General features: G+C 35.7%; 1 protein-coding gene across 3 annotated transcripts; it reads left to right on the forward strand.

The window, feature by feature from the left end:
• Positions 1 to 1,070: 1,070 nt before the first annotated feature.
• Positions 1,071 to 21,774, forward strand: ANXA1 (annexin A1). 3 transcript variants are annotated; one of them, XM_029204023.1, is made up of 13 exons: positions 1,071 to 1,083; positions 10,804 to 10,880; positions 10,975 to 11,083; positions 11,600 to 11,694; positions 12,538 to 12,651; positions 13,067 to 13,157; positions 14,745 to 14,824; positions 15,016 to 15,072; positions 16,622 to 16,715; positions 17,582 to 17,677; positions 18,810 to 18,868; positions 20,276 to 20,398; positions 21,428 to 21,774. In XM_029204023.1, exons 2-13 carry the CDS (start codon positions 10,815 to 10,817, stop codon positions 21,482 to 21,484), a joined length of 1,041 nt encoding a protein of 346 aa, XP_029059856.1. In that variant the 5' UTR covers positions 1,071 to 1,083; positions 10,804 to 10,814; the 3' UTR covers positions 21,485 to 21,774. The 3 variants fall into 3 exon arrangements, with proteins under 3 accessions (XP_029059856.1, XP_029059855.1, XP_029059858.1); XM_029204022.1 differs by lacking the exon at positions 1,071 to 1,083 and adding an exon at positions 3,976 to 4,148 and having other exon boundaries at positions 21,428 to 21,773; XM_029204025.1 differs by lacking the exon at positions 1,071 to 1,083 and adding an exon at positions 10,552 to 10,567.
• Positions 21,775 to 22,839: the final 1,065 nt, after the last annotated feature.

The following is a 22,839-nucleotide window of genomic DNA, read 5'->3' on the forward strand; positions in this document are numbered from 1 at the left end:
TACCATATGATCCAGCATTCCCACTACTGGGCATATACCCAGAGAAAACCACAATTCAAAAAGACACATGCGGGCTTCCCTGGTGATGCAGTGGTTGAGAGTCCGCCTGCCGATGCAGGGGACACGGGTTCGTGCCCTTGTCTGGGAAGATCCCACATGCCGTGGAGCAGCTGGGCCCGTGAGCCATGGCCGCTGAGCCTGCGCGTCTGGAGCCTGTGCTCCGCATTGGGAGAGGCCACAACAGTGAGAGGCCAGTGTACCAAAAAAAAAAAAAAAAAAAAGACATGCACCTCAGTGGTCATTGCAGCACTATTTACAATAGCCAGGTCATGGAAGCAACCTAAATGCCCATCGACAGACGAATGGATAAAGAAGATTTGGTACATATATACAGTGGAATATTACTCAGCCATAAAAATGAACGAAATTGAGTCATTTGTTGAGACGTGGATGGATCTAGAGACTGTTATACAGAGTGAAGTAAGTCAGAAAGAGAAAAACAAATATCGTATATTAACGCATGTAGTGGAATCTAGAAAAATGGTACAAATGAACCGGTTTGTAGGGCAGAAGTTGAGACACAGATGCAGAGAACAGACATGTGGACCCAAGGCGGTAAAACCGCAGCGGGGTGGGGATGGTGGTGTGCTGAATTGGGTGATTGGTATTGACATGTATACACTGATGCGTATAAAACTGATGAGTAATAAGAACCTGCATTATAATAAAACAAACAAAACAACTAATACTAAACTTTCTTTGGGTTTTTTGTATGGCAATATGTTAATATAAATGTTTCAGACGTTACATGAAATTTCTAAAAATCTTATATGTTCTGGTATAATGTTATAAGTCATAATTCTAGTTATTACTTTAAAATGTATATCTCAGAAATAACTAAATTTCCTTGTCAGTTGCATTACTATGAACTTTCATCACATCTTTAACCGTGGTCATTTTTACGTCTTTTGTCATTTACAGACAGCTCTGGGTGGACTCTGATGCTTTTGCAAATATGTTCCTATAAAAGGGTTTCATCTTCAAGGAATTCACGGAAAAGACTCTGACAAGTACAGGTTTCTGGTAACTGACTATACTGCTGAACTGAATGAATAAGCATTTTCAGAACTCTAATGGAAAACTGATGAATTCATAAAAGTGCTAACAAAAGATCAAGATAAAAAAAATTAATTACATGGGACTGAGTGAAGTGATGAGGATGATTATAATTTTTGTGACTTTCTGTTTGAATAAAAAAAAAAGACAGGTAATAACAAGTGTTAGTGAGGATGTGGAGAAATTGGGGGAAGATGTTCTAAAATTGTGGTGATGGCTGCATAGCTCTTTAAACCATTGAATTGCACACTTAATATCGGTGAATTATATGTCATGTGAATTATATCTGTACAAAGCTGTTTAAGAAAACCCTCAAAACCCTCCCCTCCCGAAATAAAAACTGTCCTACATAGTCATCTTCCAGAAAGTGACAAAAGCTTCACTGTTGAGGATGGACTTGACTGAACATCATACCTGCAGACCACAGTTTTCTTAGTTTGTCTTTTGGCTTTTTTGGCTATGACAGATGCAGTGTCTCTGAAGTGACCTTAAGTGTTTGCATATGCCTGTCTGTATTCCTGGTGTATTAGGTGGGTAATTTTTGAGTATGGAGAGTCAAATGCTCCCCTTAGGGTGCTGTAAGGGTCAGAATCGCACATGCAGGTTATTTAACATGTTGCTGGAAATGGTAGCCCCCTTAAATCCAACTTGCATCCTGATCACTTTTAGTGTATGTTCCAGAACTCAGCATGAAGTAGTTCCAAGGGCACAGAGCCCAATTGTTAGGATCTTATTTTAAAAATATGAATTGTTTCTATTTATGCTATATACTGCTTTGCTTTTTACCTTGTCCTAATTATTTGGTCAATGATTCTGTTCATCTCTTTATTGTATTATAATAGCTCTTAAAACATTGAATCCGTTTAGTTGAGAGAAAAAAATGAAGATAAAGGAAAGAAGGATAGAATACAGGAAGAAAATAATGAGGGAAAATATTTGTAATTTTATTAAAGAGACAAGTAGATATCCACTTACGGGTTTAGCAAAAAGAAATTAAAGTAGATTAATAGAAGCTAAATTTGATAAACAGTGTTTCACTGTTGTACTCTCAGCCCCTGCTTACCAACAGGTTCTCTTCCAAGGGTTTCTTCTTAAGCTATTTGGAACGTGAAAGGCTTTTTCCTATTAAGAGCTGGGGCTGACGTCCAGACCACAAAAGCCCATTTAATCTGTGTGTATCAGAAATACAAGACGATGGGTTGTATAGATGCTAATGAAATATCTAACTGATCCATTTAACACATTTGTGTTGAACACCCACTCTGTGCCTGATTATGGTGATAGGTGCTTTTCTGTGTTTGATGCTTTGAGGGATCCATCTCTTTCCACTATAGTTGGATGCGGCTAATTAATTACTGCTTTCATTTAATAAATATTTATCGAGCAGCTGCTGTGGGCCAGACACTTCTCTGACTTGGCTCTGAGGATGCAGACAGAGGGACTCTGCTCCCACTTTTAAGGAGCTGCCTGTCTAGAGGGGGCACATACAAGTAAACGGAGAGTTTTAAATTGCTTTGGTAAGTGCTCCCACAGGGGTAAGCACCGACAGAAGGGCGAGCGAGAATAAGGGAAAGGGGGGCTTCCCTGGTGGCGCAGTGGTTGAGAGTCCACCTGCCGATGTCGGGGACGCGGGTTCGTGCCCCGGTCTGCGAAGATCCCACATGCCGCGGAGCGGCTGGGCCCGTGAGCCCTGGCCGCTGAGCCTGCGCGTCCGGAGCCTGTGCTCCGCAACGGGAAAGGCCACAACAGTGAGAGGCCCGCGTACCGCAAAAAAAAAAAAAAAAAAAAAATCCTCTAGAATATCAAGTAGCTATTTGTATTAAAGTTTATATAGAACATTCTATAAAAAATTAATGTACATAAGCCTTCCTCTAATGCCAATATTTTCTGTGAATGTCATATAATGATCATACTTCTAGGGTTAACTTTGTTTGAAATTTTGAGACAACCTGGAGCTTTATTTCTTTTATATTTCTTATTTATATCAACAAGATGTCTGCAAGCACAAAACATCTTTTATTTTGAAGGCAGGAAAAATGCTGGTGAAATAGAAGATTATCCAGTACTGCATAACATTAAAATTTACAAATATATACTGTATTTTTAAAAATAAACGTATTTATTTTGGGCTGTGTTGGGTCTTCTTTGCTGCTTGCAGGCTTTTCTCTAGTTGCGGTGAGCGGGGCTACTCTTTGTTGCAGTGCGCGGGCTTCTCATTGCGGTGGCTTCTCTTGTTCCGGAGCACGGGCTCTAGGGCTTGTGGGCTCAGTAGTTGTGGCTCGCAGGCTCTGGAGTGCAGGCTCAGTAGTTGTGGCACAGGAGCTTAGTTGCTCCGTGGCATGTGGGATCTTCCCGGACCAGGGCTCGAACCCGTGTCCCTGCATTGGCAGGATGATTCTTAACCACTCTACCACTAGGGAAGTCCCTATTATTTCTTAATTTCTTAATTATTATTTCTTATTGTCATAAGAATTCTAGTAAGTAGGCAGCCTAGAAGATATTATCCCTATTTCACAAAAGTTGAAACAAATTCAGGGAAGTTAAATATGTCCCCAAGATCACATAGTAATTAGTGATGAAGCTGGGACTTAACCAAAGGGGGTTTTATTTTGTTTTAAAGTTTATGATTTTTCATCTCACAATTCATTTGACTAAAAAAGTATGCCAATCATTGGTATCAGGATTGAGGCGGATAGTACTGCATACTTGAAAATCTCTTGCGTTCTACTCCCCTGTAAAAAAAACAGTGCAAACTGAAGAGGGAAAAAAATCTGTACTTCTTTTTTTTTTCTTTTGTGCTGTCAGCTCTGAGTTGGTTTAGTGAGTAATTTTGCAAGGCTTGCTTCACTTTGTTTTGAGCAAGACTGAACCCAGTATTTCAAACAAAAGGCAGCCCGTTACTAACTTCTGGTTGCTAGGTGTGGTCTCCTTTCAAATTCTATAAAATCAGAAGCCCAAGGTTCCACTTCCAGCGTGAGCCATTCAGAGAAGAATCTCTCTTTAGGTCTTTGGACGGAGGCAAAAAAAAAAAGGTAAGTCTTGGTTTTACATTTAGGTAGTTTTGGCTGTTTTGAAAACTTTTCCCATTACAGTGTTTAATGTTACTTCTGTGTAATTTATGGCTAGCTGCACTTACACCTTTGATAAATCTTTATGTAAAATTACACTGGCTATTTATATTTTAGGAATCAGAAATTGTAAATTAGTTTTATTTTTACTTAGTTAAGAAATACAATTTTAAAAACAAGGAAACTTTGCTTAATACTGGCTTATTGTACTGTTGGTGAGTTACCATGGAAAAGAAGGAAAGAATGTGTTTTTTCCTACAAGTTATGAGTCTCCAAGAGCTGTGTATGCTTTACATGGAAATCATGAAGGATGGTGGTGTCTGTGGGGAGCCAGGCCAGAAGAACCCAGACATAGGTTTCAGGGATCTATCTCAAAATAGCAGAACTTAAATAATTTATTTTTTCTTTTGTAAAACAAAACAAAGCAAAACAAAAAAATAGATTCAGACCTCATAGTGGCAATTATGGCTTTTGTAATTAACATTTTGAAATTAATGTTATGTTCACTCATGCGGTGTAAGTAAATTAGAGGATCCACTTATTAATCATTTCATTTAGAGAGGGTGTGGCCACATTCTTTCTCCTGTAGTCTCTGTGTTTTAGAGAGGCTTTTCAAGTGCTGATTTGAAAACCTAAGGGGAAAGGAAGTATTTCCTCCTGGGTGGTGTCAGATAAGTTATCTCTTGCGAATGCCTGTACGGCCCTCTAAAAATATTCCACTTAGTAGCATCTTGATTGCTGAATGAGCTAATGGCCATAAAACTTAGAAAAGCAAAAAGCATATCTAAAGTAGAGTTTTTACTGGTGTTGGATATATGTGCAAAAGTGAGAGATTTTGAATCCTAACCATATATTTGGCTATTGTTTATTACAAATGTTCCTTCAAGAATTTTTTCTTAGCTCATTCCGAATATTAAGTTAAATGACGTAACATATGATTTTTAGTGCTAGTTAATCAAAAAAGGTGTGCTTTTTCTTGCCTTGTTTGTGTCTAAAATTATGTATGGACCTTGAAAAAGTAATATTCTCCCCTGCTTGCAGGAATGTATTTTGGTAGGCACATTGCAAAACGATTCAAATGTGGTCACATGCTGGTTTCATAATTTCCAAATGGCCTTTTCTCCAGAAGTTATGTTAACCACCCTGTAGCCCCAGGCTCAACCACGTCTGGCAGATATCTGACATTTGATGGATGTTGACAAAACTGTTAATAATAATATTATTAAGAAACCAGCTAGAGTTTCATGGTTATTAAATACTTTTTCAGTCAAATGGTCTGCAAAGATTGGTTTCTACTGATGTTAGCTTGCTGAGCTGGTTTTTAATCCTCTCTAGACCCATTAATTGATGACATATTTAAAGCCATGGACGTATTATTTTTCAGTGATAAACCAAAAGCCGTTTTTTCAGTAAATGATTTCCTCTTTCCTTAAAATGGGAGACATTTTTATCAGAAAGATCAGAACAGATACAATTTATATAATACCTTCATTCATTATGCTAATTTTCTCCACCTCCATCTGCTTGAGGTGAAATTTAAGACTGGCACTTCAGAGCTATAATGAATCTTAGCTACTGTGTATTTCAACACTCTTATTTTTATAAATGGAGGCCCTCTCCCCCACTGCCAAGAAGTTAAATGTTTTCTTGAGGGCAAACAGCCAGCTAAAGAGAGTCAAAGTAGGGCTCAGAGCTTCTCAGTTCTTATTTTTACATCCTATAGTTGTGGATAGAAAATATTTGTTAAATTAGTATAGATATTTTTCCTGAATAATTAGCACTGGTAAAATATTTGTTCATTCAATAATGTTTATTAGCATACTAAGTACAAAGCATTCTGCCAGGGATTAGAGGTTCATAATGAATGGTAGGTTATCACTGCCCCCATGGAATGCTGCTATAAATATAGATAAGTAAATAGAAAGTGATAATGCAGAACAATAGGGACAAGTGTAGGAGTAAAGGCAGGATGCTTCGGGAGCACACAGAAGGTTGGTCACTCACCTCAGTGCTGGACCAAGGAAAGCCTCTTGGAGGATATCATGAGGTGTAGGCTGAGTCCTCACCAAGAAGCATCATTTAGGCAAAGGGAATTGGACATGGAGGATGAAACAGCATTCCAGGCAAAGGAAACACCTTACTCAAAAGTCTAGAAGCAAAACATTCATGAGACTACCTTTCATAAAGTGGCTCTTCGTAAGTCATGCCGTTGTACAGATTAATTGCGTTTTCTCAAACGAGTAGGTGTGGGAAAGACTTGTGAAATATATATTCGAGGGAAAAAACTATGCACAGGCCAAAGTGTTGAAGAATAAACTCCCTCGGGCCGGGGTGAAACCTGGCACAGTCTCCATGGGTTAACTGTGAATGAATTTGATTCTTAAGTGTAAGCTATTAAAAATAACATTGATCTTGTCATCATCTTTTTGGTCACTAGTTTAAAAGCATATACAATATTTTGGAATCAGAAGGCATGGATTTATGTATGCCTTGATGCTTGCCACTAGTATCTAGAAAACTGCCACAAGAAATTACACTTTGTTTACCCAGGTAGAAAATGGGAATAATGATGCTGTCCTCTGCAAGGATCAAATTTCTGCTGCTGTCTTTGCAGACCTCTGATCTTTCCCACTTGTCTCGAGGAAGGCATGATAGACCACAAAACTCAGTTTCCTCTGTCAGAAATTCTGGAAGTAGCCTTTCATGAAGCTGACAGAGATAGAAATTGTGGTTTTTAAAGTTATTAAAAACTGTTCTTCTGTAATAATTTCAAACCTTCAGAAGAGTTGCAAGAATACTGCGCAGAATCACCATATACTTATTACCCAGGTTCCCCAAGTGTTAACCTTTCACCACATTTGCTTTCTCATTAATTCTTCCTTTTCCCCCTTCCACCCTCTATGTAGTTTTTCTTTTCTGTATCATTTGAAAGAACACTGCAGATATGATATCCCCATGTCTCTAGATACTTCAACCATAGTGCAGTTTAAAAAAATCAGGAAATTATCTTTCATACAATAAGCCATAGTTTTCTCAAACTGTCCAGTTGGTACAATTGCTAATGTACCATTTCTGGAATACCTTTCTCTTACATTTAGTAAGCATGGCTCCCTCTCTGTCTAGCATCTTTTTATGCATATTTACCTTCTTTACTTTATTGCTGAATGAGAGGAAGAGAGCTCTTCCTCTCATTTTATGGACACATACAAAAAAATGTTAATCCCTAAAAAGTTACACATTTTTTCATAGATAAATGAGATTGGTAGGCAGTGCATGTTCACAGATGATTAATTAGAAGAATTCTGGAATATTATTAATTTCCATATAGGTCAGCCTATGTATAAATGGTCAATTTCATCTTCAAATTCGATGATGTTAAAGACTGAGATAAACTTGGTTTCAGAGCTTATTGGTAGCCAGACTAAATATATATTGAGCCAAGGAAAATTAATAAAATAAGCTCTTAAGTACCTAGTACATGTTCTAAACATTGCAACTTAAAAGAAAGATGGAAAAAATAAAACCTGTTGTGAACTCAGAGGGTTATTAAATTCTTTTTTTACTGTACAATTCTACTTCATAGACTAGATCATTCTCTGAATAGTAAAAATATATGACAAATATTTGTATAGCATGTGGCAATCTATAAAACATGTTTGCATGTTTGTGATTTATTTATAGTTAAGAAATCTTACCTTCAAATTACTGAATGGGTTTAATCAAGTACAAAATGCTGGTTTTCATACAGAGGTTAGGTATTGAACACACAGAATGGTTTAGCAATACAACCTGAGCAAAATATTTTTGCTGTGGTATTTGTAAGGTGTGTTGCAACTATTCAAGTTTCTGTTAAAACATGTAGCTGCGTTTGAGCACTTAACTAGCAGTGCATGATCGAAAGTACTTCCTTGAGGGTTTGTACATCCTGCCACAATCCTTGTGTCTTTAAGCTTTGCTGAGAGCTAGTGGATCTTGTTTGGCTGAATTGAGATTCCGTTTTCCTCTAATTGCTTTCCTGAGAAGGTTCTATTCAGGTTGCTTGACCATATTCCAGATCATACCTTCAGGCCATCCAAATGGTTTCAGACTAAAATCGAGGAACACAGAGGATATGTCACAAAGCTGTCTCCTCTATGGATACCCTTGTGTCAAACAAATTATTCAACCCCTTTGTTTTTGTTATTTTGTATCAAGTAATTAATAGAGCAATATCATTTTCTAGGCTTTCTCAAGTTTTTTTTTTTTTAAGAAACTGATGCATTATGTAAGCATTTTTAATTTTTTTTTTTTGCGGTACGCGGGCCTCTCACCGCCGCGGCCTCTGCCGCCGCGGAGCACAGGCTCCGGACACGCAGGCTCAGCGGCCACGGCCCACAGGCCCAGCCGCTCCGCGGCACGCGGGATCCTCCCAGACCGGGGCGCGAACCCGCGTCCCCTGCATCGGCAGGCGGACCCCCAACCACTGCGCCACCAGGGAAGCCCTATGTAAGCATTTTTAAGTGAAAAAATTGTGAAGTAAAGTTTCCATAAAATTTATTTTGAAGTTGTGAGGCTCATTTTTTAAATTACTTTTGACAAGATCCTTAATCTCTTCTTTGATCTCTTTTGAAGTTTTTCTTTTCTAATTGAAAAGAGTGGAAATACTGGAACACATATTTCTATAATTGAGGGAAAAGTACTTTGCTAAGTGACCGATCATATCACTCATTTTGAGGATTCTACTTCATAAAGGGCATGGATGAGATGATAAAAAATGGACATTTTAAATACCTGAAACCTTGCCAGAAATTGCAAGAGGTTTTGGATATGCCAATTAAGCAAAAGGAAAATGACACTATGTGCCAACAGCAGTTGCGCCAGATTATAGTGTAATAGGAACTAAAACCTTGTGCAAAATTGTACACCATGACTTTACCTCAGGAAATAACTTTAAATTTATCAGTTGCTTGAGGGGAAGAGATTCAGTGAGTGCACAATATATTGGTTCTTCTCACAGATGACACAACAGTAATTTGAACAATCCCCATGATAATTAAGTGGAGATAGTTTCTGTTTTGGATATTAATTCTCTCACGTATTTAATCTCATTACTTGCAACTACAGCCATTTTTCAGCAGGTGTGGACTGAAACACTGCCTGAACATGCCATTAAGGAATCAGGTTATGGGTTTTACTCCTCATGAGTCATTTAGCTTCATAGCAAGAATTTAAAACTGCTAAGATTATCCTTCCAACCTCCTTCAGATGTACTCATGATAGCTGTCTCCAGAGAAATAAACAAAAGGGTATGGAGAGATAGATCACTGTAGACCTGGAGCTTGAGCTCCTAAAAAAAAAATCCCTAGACAAAAAGTGTCATTGATGGCTTCTTTTGTAGATAACTCAGAGAATGCATTAATTTTTAACGTACTTCAGGTTTTAAAAATATACATGTTTTATTAAATAAAAATATTGCTGAACCACGACAGCAAGTCAGGCAATTTTCTTTAAGATAGAGTTTTCCAAAAGAGGGCATGCATGGTGCAATTTCACTCTAATGAATCCTGTTAGAGCAAGGCACCTGTTATAAAATAATCCTTTTCTGGGTTTTTTATGTTGGGTAAAAAAAACACATGTAGGACTAGTATCTAGACAGCTCAAATAGGAAGAAATGTGAATGTAGTGATTACTCCAGGTACTGAAATAATTTTATACCACGGAATGGAAAAGAAAACTGAATTATTTCGGGGAGAAATATCACCTGACTATCTTTCTATAGAGTTTTGAGTCTGAATCCACTCCCGCAGATTACTCAGATTATTTTACCTTATAAATGTCAGTATTATGCTCCTTCTCTACCCATTACTCTTGTTCAAGTCCTCATTAATCCTACATAGATTCTCCCACAACTTACTAAATGGTCTCTAATCTTCCCTCTTGCACATCTCCTAGCCATTCTCTAGGATACATGATGACCTTTCTGAAATATAACTTTCTCTTTAAAAAATCCATTAATGTTTATCCAAACCTTTGGAAATATATTTAAACTTTTAAATTTGGGCTTCTGTTAACTTTTCTTGCTCTAGTAAACTTCTTTCAACTTCCCAAATGTGACAAGTTTCTCTCTGTTTTGTTCTCTTTAACTTTTCCGCTAATCTCAACTATTCTCAAGAGAGGCTCCGGCCACCAAGAACTTCCTCTAAGAATTGTTCTTAGCTTTTGAATTTTCTTAGGGAGAGCACACACTGGCTTCAAGTTCTTTGAGCCAAGGGATATTTCAATGTTTTTGTACCCTCAGTGCTTGGCATACAGTGGGTGGTCTGTAAATTTAGAGCAGTGAAGTGAAACACCAGCTCCTCTCTTCAGCCTATATGCTTACTTATAGAAGCCATCTGATCCCCAAAGTGAGTTCTGAATATGCTGAGGAAGAGCTACGTTTCTGAGGCTATGGGTTTCTGTTCAAGGGTAGTAGACTCTCTTTTTAAAAAAACCCAAATCTAGCATTTTATGATGCTCCAAAGAATAATCCTGGAAAGTAAAGGCAAGGCTGCTCTATGTCTTGTGTATGTAAAGGGGTGGAGTGGTGTGTATATGTGGTGGGTTTGTAGTTTGTAAACGCATCGACCTGTTTTCTTTTCAGATCCTTCAAAAATGGCCATGGTAAATGAATTTCTCAAGCAGGCCTGGTTTATTGACAATGAAGAGCAGGAATACATTGTAAGTCAAGTGACAATAAAAGAACTTAGTTAAATATTAAAATAGAAACTAATGTAAGTGAATGGACAGTAATTTATTTCTCTCTCATTCACAGAAAACTGTGAAAGGATCCAAAGGTGGTCCTGGGTCATCAGTGAGCCCCTGCCCTAGCTTTAATCCATCCTCAGATGTTGAGGCCTTGCATAAAGCAATCACAGCTAAAGGTAATTCTGTCTCCCTAAAACAGTCCCCTCCTAGACATTTCAGAATGGCTACTAAAAAACAGACCTGTGCAATTTAAAGAGTCTTTTGTTTTGAAGATAAAAAGATTTCCTTGTCAATGAAGATATATTTCCTTTCTCAGCACTTGGGAAATTTTGGTCAAATCGGTAGAATATCTACTTCTATAACAGATATGCTCACAAAGCTCATTTCTAACAGGCTCAATGCTGAAGTCAACACCTCTGCTCACATTTAGGGTTTAATCTAGGAAACAAACACTGCAACACTGAGGGCCAGGAACAATTTCTTTCTCCTCTCTCATTCAAGTGAATGGAATGTCATCCCAAGTGCTTCCATTTGATATGCAGTATCGCATCCATATCCCAGTCTGGTAAAATTTGTACTTCTTAGTTTTGTTAAGAACTCCCTTTGAAGCATCTTGGTAATGAACCATTTTATGTCGGTTGTTGATGATGAAGAAAATTGATTTTAGAAGTCTAGGGGCCCTTTATTTCCAGGTGTGGATGAAGCAACCATCATTGAAATTCTGACTAAGAGAAACAATGCCCAGCGTCAGCAGATCAAAGCAGCCTATCTCCAGGAAAAAGGAAAGGTAGGTTGGAGTGGTTAATTGAGATAATTAATTTCAGTCATATTTATGTTTAAGTATAGATTCTGAAGCACAGTTGCCTAGTTCTGTCAGTCTCTAACCACTGTTTTTCCATTACAACTAAGATTACTGTATTTATCCTCTTGGTTGCAATGTAATCAATTCTAGCAAATTTCCTGGTTTTATATATTGTTTTGTCATCTTGATTCTTTGCACATGTCATGTGGTGTTTTGTATTGGAGACAAGCCTTTAACTTGAACATAACAGACATCACGATTACTACTGGCAATAAGAAATAGGTTCTGATTGAAATGTGTCTTCTGCTAAAACTTAAACTGAACTGTTTAATGTCTGAATGTAAAGTTTATACATATAATTCTATTTTAAAAGTAAGCTTTATATTTTTATACAAAAAATGGGCAATTTTTTAAGGAATGCAGTTAGAAAACTATTTGATGTCTGATTATAGTGCTTATTTGAACAGTGCAAATCCCAATGGTTGGAAAAGGTATTAATACATTATTTTTAAAGTATTCTTACTACTGTTTCTGTTAATACACAACCCCTATCTTTTGAGCTTTGTGATTTCTTCCCTGTATAAAGGATTGAGAACCCTGTCCTTTAAAAAATTATCAATGAATTCAGTAAATTTCATTCTAATCACTCTAGATCTAAAAGACTAAGATATTAAATATCAAGTACCCTTTTCTATGTAAAGGGAAGGAGCTCTAAAAAATGGTTGGGTTTAGGACTCAGTAAGACTATCTAAAGATCAGCTAACACCACATTACTGTTATAACCCTGCATGTTATTTACTAGAAGGTTATAACTTCTCCTTGTTATAGCCCCTGGATGAAGCTCTGAAGAAAGCCCTCACAGGTTACCTTGAGACAGTTGCTTTGGCTCTGTTGAAAACTCCAGCCCAGTTTGATGCTGATGAGCTCCGTGCTGCCATGCGGGTAAATCATCTAATTTAAGCAAAACTCCTTTCCTCAAGAGAATGTCTAATCCACTGATGCCTCTTACTGTATTCTCAACAACTAGTATAGGGCCATCAATCAGTGGTTATAAAATGAATAAATAAATAAATGTTGGTGTTAACAACTATGTTATTTCCACTATCTTCATGATGTTATTGTATATCATAGATCTCTCTTTTTACGTATTTGCCCAAAATATTTGCTTTAGACCCATTTTGTTTTTAGAGCACTATAATAGGTAGACCTTATTGTAATTATTAAATATTGTGGATATTTACTAAACACTGTGAGAAATTTACTAAATGTCAGATTTGAACAAATTTGGGGATACAAAAACTAGTTGATATTCTTGAATGAAGATTTTTCTACATTTTATTCTTCTTTTTCAATTCAGGGCCCTGGAACTGATGAAGACACTCTGAATGAAATTCTGGCATCAAGAACTAACAGAGAAATCAAAGAAATTAACAGAGTCTATAAAGAAGGTAAGTTTTAATGTCCAAGAACCCAAGTGCCTTAGTCGGAAAGGAAATCTGATATACTTCAAAAAAAAATTGAGTGTGGATGTTAATTATGGGGACTTTGGAAACTACATATTGACATATTTCTTCATTGTTTACCACATGTCTACCACACGCACATACTGTTACCAGACACATTAGAGCTGCTGGGGTTCAGATAAGGGACACAATTGTCTCAGCCCTCATCAAGTTTGCACTTTAATAAAAAATGTCCCTTTGGGACAAATGGCCACATATTATTGCAGTGGAAAACTCAGTTCAAAGAACTGAATTTAAAGAATTTCCTAAAAACATTTCTTATCTTTCTGAGGTTTATTTCATAAAAATGTCCCGTTGTCTTCCATTTTGAAAAGATAACAACAAAACACCCCAAACATTTGTCCTTGAAAAAGTACAGAGCTTGGTGCTTATAATTCTCTGATGGAAACTAACTTTACCATTATGAGCATAAATGACTCACTTACTTTCAACGTCCAGATAGATCCATGGGGATGAAAGACCAGCAGTGGCTCATGTTATCTATTCAGTGAAACATCTCATTTCAGTGGCATGCGCTACACTATAAAGGGTATCTGCAAGTGGGTCCTGGGCAGTGCTGGGCCTTTACTATTTTCCTTTTCTAGTTTCCTAAGTCCCCAGCTTTTTTGTTTTCCCAGCTTAATATGTAGCACCACGGAGGATATTTCTGCTTGATTTTAATACCAAACATAGAGAATACAATAACCCTTGTGTATTATTTTCACAGCAATCTAATAAAGGAACCAGAATAAGGAAGCTTTTAACCTCATTTTCTGCAATTCATATCTCAGTATCAATATTTATCTTAAATCCATTTATCAGTGAAAACCATCAAGAGGGGCATTATTATTAGTTTTTTTCTTTGATAAAACATAGTTTACAAAGGTAAATATCCATAAATTATTCCCAATGTATAGTTCAATGACAGCTTATTAAATTGTTCTGTCTTCTAGTGAATTATAAATTCAGTTAATTTTTTGCCAATACGGCATAATTTTGCAAGTTAAGTATGGGTGTTTAACAAAGAAAAGTTTTACATCTATATCTAAGGTAGACGGGTATACATACACATATACATGCATAACTAAAATATATTACGTATAAGATATTTATCATTTTTTAAGTAAATAAATACTCTGTGTTCAAGCAAGTTCCTCTGGTTTATTCTTTTAAATAACTGTTCTATTCATCTCATTGCTTAAATTCTGGTATGTTTTATTTCAGAATTGGTTATTTAATAATGTACACCTATGCAATTTATTCTCGTTAGCAAAAGCTTTAGGGCTATAGCTTTTCACAGTATTATCCAAATTGTTTTAGTTGCCTTATAGGCAATAAATTTGATGATCAAAAATTTTGCTTGCTCTGATTCCTCTATTTTTATTTAAAAATGATAATATTTGAAATGTGTCCCATAAGTCATTGAACACTTGGCATTGCAAATTGTGAGCCAATATAGAGATGTCAGGTATTATTATTATCACCATTACTTATCACTAGTTTAATACAAAATATACTTTTCTTATTTCTCAGAACTGAAGAGAGATCTGGCTAAAGACATCACCTCAGACACATCTGGAGATTATCGGAAGGCGTTGCTTTCTCTTGCTAAGGTATAACTCAGATAGTTCAGGAAATGCCTCTTCTTTTATGAAAAGTAAAATCTTAGATTTCGTCTCTCTAGAAATGAGCAATTCATTCCTTTTCCCGCAAAGAATATTACTCATCTGATTTTAAGGGAATTAAGTAAATCATGTGATTACATGCTAGAAAACCACTTACAAAAGAATGGGATATTTTTCAGGGTGAACGATGTGAGGATCTTGCCATGAATGATGACTTGGCTGATACGGATGCCAGGGTAAGCAAGTACACACAAATACTCCTAGAATCCACTTTCCTTCTTCAAATAGGTCCTACCTGAGGTGAGGTACCACGTGAAAGCAAATCTGAAATCCTCCAAAAGGACAATAGTACCTAATGTCCATTCCCTGAATGATGCCTACCTTCCTGCTTTCAAGCGGTCAAAGAGAGGAAATGTGGTCCTTATGTTTTCAGTAGATTGCACTATTCATGAAGCTGGAGAGGAATGAGAGAGAACAATGAGAATTTGATTTGTTATTCCCAAGAATTGTTTTGTTGAGAAAACAGAATTTTTATTTTACCAGGTATAAGAAAGTAAAGTGGAAAGAATAAGCACATCTAATATTCTTTTAACAGTGAACATTGGTTTAGAGGTGTAAGTTTATATTGTAAAAGTATTATTGTAATGACATTAAAATTATAAAAATTATAACATTTATATGCTTTCAAACATATTGTTATATATAGTTTCAGCGAGGTTGCTTTTTATTTATACATCAATCCATTGGCAACATTAGAAAAACTGTGTTATTTTAGGGCCTGGAATTTTTGTTAAAAAAAAAAAAGACAGCTATTATTTACATATGCCTTCCTCATGGGATAGTATTCTCTACAACTTCATCACAGTGAATTAGTAAGAATGGAAACTTATTTGATCACCTCCACTCACTGTACCAGTACATTATCCTGCACATAATAAGCATTTATTAACTTTTGTTGAATGAATGCATATATATCAGATGTTTGCTCGGCATAAGAATAACTTCTTATGCCCGTTGGAAATTTGACCATTTTAATAGAAATTGTGCAGTCATACCAAAGAACCAAAGTTAGCATTTGAATAGTTGCCCATAGTAAGAAATTACTCTTATTTGCTTGTGATATTTCTGAATTTGCTTTCCATTTTAAGGCTATCAGGGCTCTTAGATGTATATTTATGGCAGCTACATGGATTAGTGTGACCCAGGAAGAGGATGGTAATTAACATTTCAAAGTTAATAGAGCATGTTTGTGACAATAAGGCAGGGATTATCTTTTTCATTTGCAAAAGAGGAAAATCTGTAGTTTAATAAGGTGAAACTATTTATCTAAGATTGCAGAGCTATTAAGTGGCACAGTCAGAATTTGAGTACAGAAATTCTAACATCAAAATTCAAGATCTAGGTAATGGTTGAATTATTGACTTACCAGTACCATTTGCTGAAAACTACTTTGAACAATTAAAAGTAAAATTAAAAATTAGACAGTCCCTTGGAGTTGCCTTGATACAGAGTGCAATCTTAAAGCAATTTTATTTAACAAACATTTATTCTGCAAACATATATTCAGTCTCTCGGGTTCGCAAGGCACCTTGAGAGCTACTGTGGAAAATACTTGACAAAATAGGGTTCCCATCTTTAAGGAACTTAAAATTTTAGCATTGCCTACTCTGATTGTACTGGACACAAAACAGCTGCTGCCTCCAAAATCTCTGAAGAGATCTAACATTCTTGTGCAGACAGCAAGTTAACAGATAGCCAAGTGTTTATTTCTGTGTTTCTTGACAGGCCTTATATGAAGCAGGAGAAAAAAGAAAAGGGACAGATGTTAATGTGTTCACCACCATTCTTACCACCAGAAGCCCTTCCCATCTTCGCAGAGGTAAGAATAAAACAAATGTTTCCTGCGATTGTTTATAGAAAATGCAGGGGTTTTTTAGGACAAATAAGAGAAAGAAAAGAGAGAAATCTTAATCGTTGTCAATCTGATACCAAATGGATGCAGTGTTCCTGACCCCTTCTTGCTATTTGTGCATTTGTCCAGCTTTGTACCACCACCATTTTATAGTATTTGAAACACATTTTATGACTTTGGCATGTAGAACATTAGTTGGTTATTTTTACTATTTCCTTTCCCTAAAATATTTGGAATAGGTCTGACAACATATACACATACAACAGAACAAATGAAAGTACAATGAAGAAAAACAAAAAAAACTCATGGTTGAGTGAAGAAAAGAGTATCTAGATGCTGCAGAAACAAAAACCAGAAAAAGAGTTCTTGCCTTTGATCACAGGATTTACCTCTTGACTTCTGGAAGTCAAGGCAAAGGGAAGGTCATAACGATTACCTAAAGTTTATTATTTTTATAACAGCACTCCGATTTCTAATGTTAAAATTAAGAGAAATCTACTACACAGATCTTTATATAAGGAAAGATCCATTTGTTATGGCACTTGTCTCTGATGTAGTGTTATGGATGTCAATCACATGCCACTTCTAATAAATGTCAACATTTGCAAAAATTTCCCCCAAATATACAGAAGCACCAAAATAGCCATGGAATTTACATTCCTCAGAGAAGATGAAGTATCCAAAATATGCTCTGTTGAATAATTAGCTTTAAAATGTGTTATTTGAAGTTCAGTCCTCCTAAGGAATACTTTGACTCAGTTGCCCTGATTTTGCTCAAGTTTGCTAAAGAATAGGATGTTTTGTACATCTCTTAGTTTAAATTTAATATTCAGTGTTTCAGAAGTACTCCAAGTACAGTAAGCATGACATGAACAAAGTTCTGGACCTGGAGTTGAAAGGTGACATCGAGAAATGCCTCACAGTTATTGGTATGTAGTCCTGGAGGGGGAAGAGTTTTCTAACTTGAAATTGCATTGTCAATGCTGTCCCATAATTTACAAAATAAAATATAACAAAACAAAACAAAAACTCAGATGTAATTTATATTTCAAATAGAGGCAACATGTAAGATAATGGCAATAAATATTTAGCTAATGTTACACAATGGCCTTGTTAGTAGTAACAGATATTATTTCCTTTTTTAGAAAGATGGGCAGGTGGACAGTACTTACTGAGCACCTTACTTATACTACCATGCAATACACCAGGCTGGGCATGGAACAAAGGAAATTCAAAATGGTCATTAAGAGCATAGGATTTGGAATTAAATAAATGCAGATCCACATTCTGGTCTGTCACTTGCTAACTGAGTAATCTTGGGCAAGTCCAAAGGATTTGATTCAGTAGGTCCCTGGTGGCTTCTGAAAAGGTCTTCAGAAGAAAAGGATTTTAAAGGCTTCCCATTTTATTCAGATGACCAGTCAAGGTTTGGAAACCTGCATTTTAAAGCAGTGCTTCTCAAACATTAATGTGCATATGAATCCCTTGGGAAGATTGTTAAAATGCAGATTCTAATTCAGTAGGTCTGGGGTGGGGCCTGGATTCTGCATTTCTAACAAGCTCTTAGTTGATGCCAATTCTTTTGGTCCATAGACCACACTTTGAGTATCAAGGTAGAGAATCATACCAACTGACACATCTGTTAGTATTTTATAATATTTGGCAGCTGCCTTATATTTTAAGACTGTCTTGTTCCACTTAAAATTTTTTTCTTATTACAACATGCAGAACCATTTCTTCCATGCCAGCATGACCTTTAACACCTACTAGCTTCCCTGTTTCCATGAAGAGTATACTCAGGATAGCATGAAATACTGAAGTTGCTAATGGGTAGATTTAAGATAATAGGAAAAAAGTGATGTTGTCAGAGGACAGAATATTCAAAGTCACCATCTAGAAAATAGCTTCTTATAAGCCAAATATCCCATATTGGTAGGAGGGGTAAGGAACAGGGATGGAGAATAGAATCTTGCTTGCAAAACTCTGTATTCTTGTTTCTGTCACATGCATCTTTCTTTTTTTGGTGGTAAATATGTCAACTAAAATATACCTCTCTTGCAGTGAAGTGTGCCACAAGCAAATCAATGTTCTTTGCTGAGAAGCTTCATCAGGCCATGAAGGTAACTTTCAACATATGTGATTTGCTTAGGGAAAAAAAATTATGGTGTATGGAAAGAAGAACAGAAAACCTCATATTGTTTGAAAATTACACTTATTTTGAGATCTTTCCATTAAAAAGAATTACTTTTCCATCCAATGCAAGAGGTAATATACTTCCTTATTAGAATAAAATTCTCTGTTAGATTTGTTATGTTCTTTTATAGGTAAGATAGTAAGGTGAGCTTGAATGTAATTTGTACATTACTCATGATTTAAATAAAACTTCAGTTGGCAGAGGAAGGGTTATATACTTCCTCATTTAATGTATGATTTTAGTAACCTACTTCTGCTAAGGTTGTAAGTTGCACAATCTCCCCCTTTCTAAGCTTCATTTATCTTTTTTATTATTCTGTCTTCCATGCCATTGCTTTATATGTCATTCTAAGATTTTTAAATTTTGTTCTAAGATCACTGAAGTGGAAGGTGTTATTAAGATGTATTTGAGATACCTTAACCACTTCACTTTATCATTTAGCATGCATCTTATTATATAGGATGTCACCTCCATGCTTGTATTGTGAAAAGTTATGAAATTGTCTTTTTTTTTCCTTTGCCACTCCAAAATAAGGAAGTCTTCAGAGAGCGATCTAACTATTCAATTAATAGGAAAGAGTCCCTATGAAGTGATAGGCATTGTGCTACTAGATATCAGTAGTAGGCAGTACAGTCTCTGACCCCATGCCTGCTGTTATCTAGTGAGGTAATTAGATGGGTAACAATGAAAACCTAGTATTGTAAAAGAGCAGAAGAGGGGCCTGTGCCCCAGACTTTGGAAATCAATGTAGCCTTGCTCTCAGCTAAACTAAGACCTGATATTTGAAAAGGAAATAGCCAGAGGAGAGCAGAAGTGGATGAGATGAAGGGATAAAGCAAGACTGGTCCAGGAGGAGGAGATATCATGTCTCTTTCAGGATAGTAAACATAATTAGAGTGATGGTGCCTGGTGGAAGAAGTTGTAGAATTAGGCAGGGCATGGTAAGCCCAGATAAAATGATTGGTTTTCATCCTAAAAGCAGCAGAAGGCCATTGAAGGGTTTTAAATAGATGAATGGGAAGATCAGACGTATAATTTAGAAAGTTTACTTCATTTGTAATTATTGAATAGTTTAGACAGAGGAAAGACTGGGTGGTAGAAGACCAATTAGGAGGTTATGAAAGCTCGTATATATGCTGCAGATTTCACAGTTTGGTTTGTGTCATTTTATTACCACTTGTGTAAAGTGTGTGTGTGTATTTTAATGTGGTGATAGTTTCTCCATAGAAACTATATAGGTGAGCAAAAGAGCTTCACATTCAAACCCATATCCTCCCTTATTAAGAGTATGCTCTGAACATGAGGGACACTTACCATCATTTGTTTTGGACAGGGTATTGGAACTCGTCATAAGACACTGATCAGGATTATGGTTTCCCGTTCTGAAATCGACATGAATGACATCAAAGCATGCTATCAGAAGTTGTATGGCATCTCTCTCTGCCAAGCCATCCTGGTATGTTGTGATTTTCATAATGCTAACCCCACAAATGACAATACTTTTGCAGCTTCTTCAAAGAGAAAGGCTGACTTATTGTATCTGTAAATTTCATATGTAAGATTAATTTGTTATATTAAGATACAGGGACTTCCCTGGCGGTCCAGTGGTTAAGACTCCGCACTTCTACTGCAGGGGGTGCGGGTTCGACCCCTGGTCAGGGAACTAAGATCCTGCATGCCATGTGGTACAGCCAAAATATAAAAATTTTTAAAAAAGATACATAATTTAAAGTAAACTGAACTATCACTGGTAAAATCTACTAGTGAGTTCTATAATGAAAGACTCTGCAAATTTTTCAATAGTCATGGAAACAGTTTCCCATACATACATTTAGCAATCAAAATATTTTAGTAGAGAGATATTATGATTTATATAATGATTTATGATCAATGAATACTGATCAGAGGATTTGAAACATTTTATTCTAACTTTTTCCTTAATTTTGTCATATGTGAAATATATAAAATACATGTTCAAGTTAAGAAGTAAAAAAAGACAAGTCAAGGGGTTTTGAACTTAATGAAAGATAAGTGACTGTTTAAATTCAATTTGGCATTTATATTGGATAACTAAAATCTACCAAGAAAAAGTGAGAATATCATGGGCTTATAACTTTCACTCTGGTTGAGCAAGCCAGAGGTGATATGAAATTATATTGTGTTATACTTAATTCTGTGTGGTATTTCATTCTTGGAAAATAATGGCTCTAATATATAACATGATCAATTCAGAGAAGTTTGCAATCTGAATTTTGAAAGCTATTGCTTTTCATATAATAATTAAAATATCAGTTATCTGCTATATGAATTATATTATTTAATTAAATAAGTAATATTCTTATCCAAGATCCTAGAAAATAGATGTACTGTGATGTATGTTCTACAACTGTTAAGTCTAATACAGTAATTATTCTACAATTTAAAAATACCTTCTATTGATTATGGTTTCAGGTAGCATTAAGTATACTTTATTTTTTATCAACAGGATGAAACCAAGGGAGATTATGAAAAAATCCTGGTGTCTCTCTGTACAGGAGACTAAACATTCCTTTGATGATCTCAAGCTTTTTGATCAGAAGACTTATTAACCATATCTTTCCATTCCATATCATAGATTTAAATAGGAAAGTTTCTTCAACAGGAATATAGCCTAGTAACTCCTTCCTAAAAAGTATAGCCTATAAATCATTTTTTATTTCAACTCTATATAATAGAGATAAGTTTTTTAAAAATATATTTACTCCAAACTATAAAACCCCATAAAGAGGTTGTTCTAGTAACATTGCTTGAGAAAGATGTTTATGTCACAGAAATTAAAATGGTTTTACAGGACAATTGGTGTGTCATTGGTTCTTCTATTCTGATTTTCTTTTGCGTGTGATGCAGTTGTTTAATTTGATATCAAGGGACAGGAGCCTGAATTCTAAATTATAATCCTCTAATGAAATAGATTTTACATATTAAACAAAATAAAGTATTCACAGAGTTAGAAAATGAACTTCATACATTTTACCATCTGGGTACAGATTATTGAGAGAGTATCTTTGTATAATAATGGATTTATTGCATCAGCATTGTAACAATTGGATATTCTGCTATATTTCATGAACCAGTATAAAGATGAAATAGCAACAGCAATAAAAATTCCTCACTTTTTAAAAAATGGTAGTTGCATATTTTCTAAGAGACGATCAAACTGCTTTCCAGAGTGGCTGTACCATTTTACTTTCCCATCATAAATGTATGAGTAATCTAGTTTCTCCTCTCCACAACCTCACTAGCATTTGATATTGTCACTATTTTGTATTTTGGCATTGTTTATTTTTTATTGTTGACTTTTGAGAATTCCTTATGTATTCTACATATTAGTCCTTTGTCAAATATGTGGTTTGCAAATATTTTCTCAGTCTATAGCTTGTATTCTTATCTTCTTAATAGAGAAAGACTTTCTCAGAGGAAACATTTCAAGTTTTAATGAGATTCAATTTTTCAATTTTTCCTTTCATTGATTTTGCTGTTGGTGTCACATCTACAGACTCTTTGCCTAACCTTTGGTCCTGAAGATTTTCTCCTGTCTTTCCTAAAAGTTTTATAGTTTTCCATTTTCCATTTCAGTTTGTTATCCATTTTGAATTAATTTTTGTGTAAAGTGTGAGATCATACCTTGGTCAAAATTTTTTTTTTTTTTTTTTGCTTATGACTATCCAGTTGCTCTCATACCATTTGTTGAAAAGGTAGTTTTTCTTCCATTAAATTGCTTTTGCACATTCGTAAAAAAAAAAAAAAATCAGTTATTTTCCTCTCGGAGTATTCTTACCACATAGGTGGTAATTTAATTTATCCATTCCCAAAAGAATTGAGTTGGGTATTTGAATTTCTGACTATTGTCACCTTCGT

The sequence above is a fragment of the Monodon monoceros genome, unplaced genomic scaffold (genome assembly GCF_005190385.1).
Source record: "Monodon monoceros isolate NGI ecotype Baffin Bay Population unplaced genomic scaffold, NGI_Narwhal_1 Super_Scaffold_5, whole genome shotgun sequence".
Classification (NCBI taxonomy): domain Eukaryota; kingdom Metazoa; phylum Chordata; class Mammalia; order Artiodactyla; family Monodontidae; genus Monodon; species Monodon monoceros.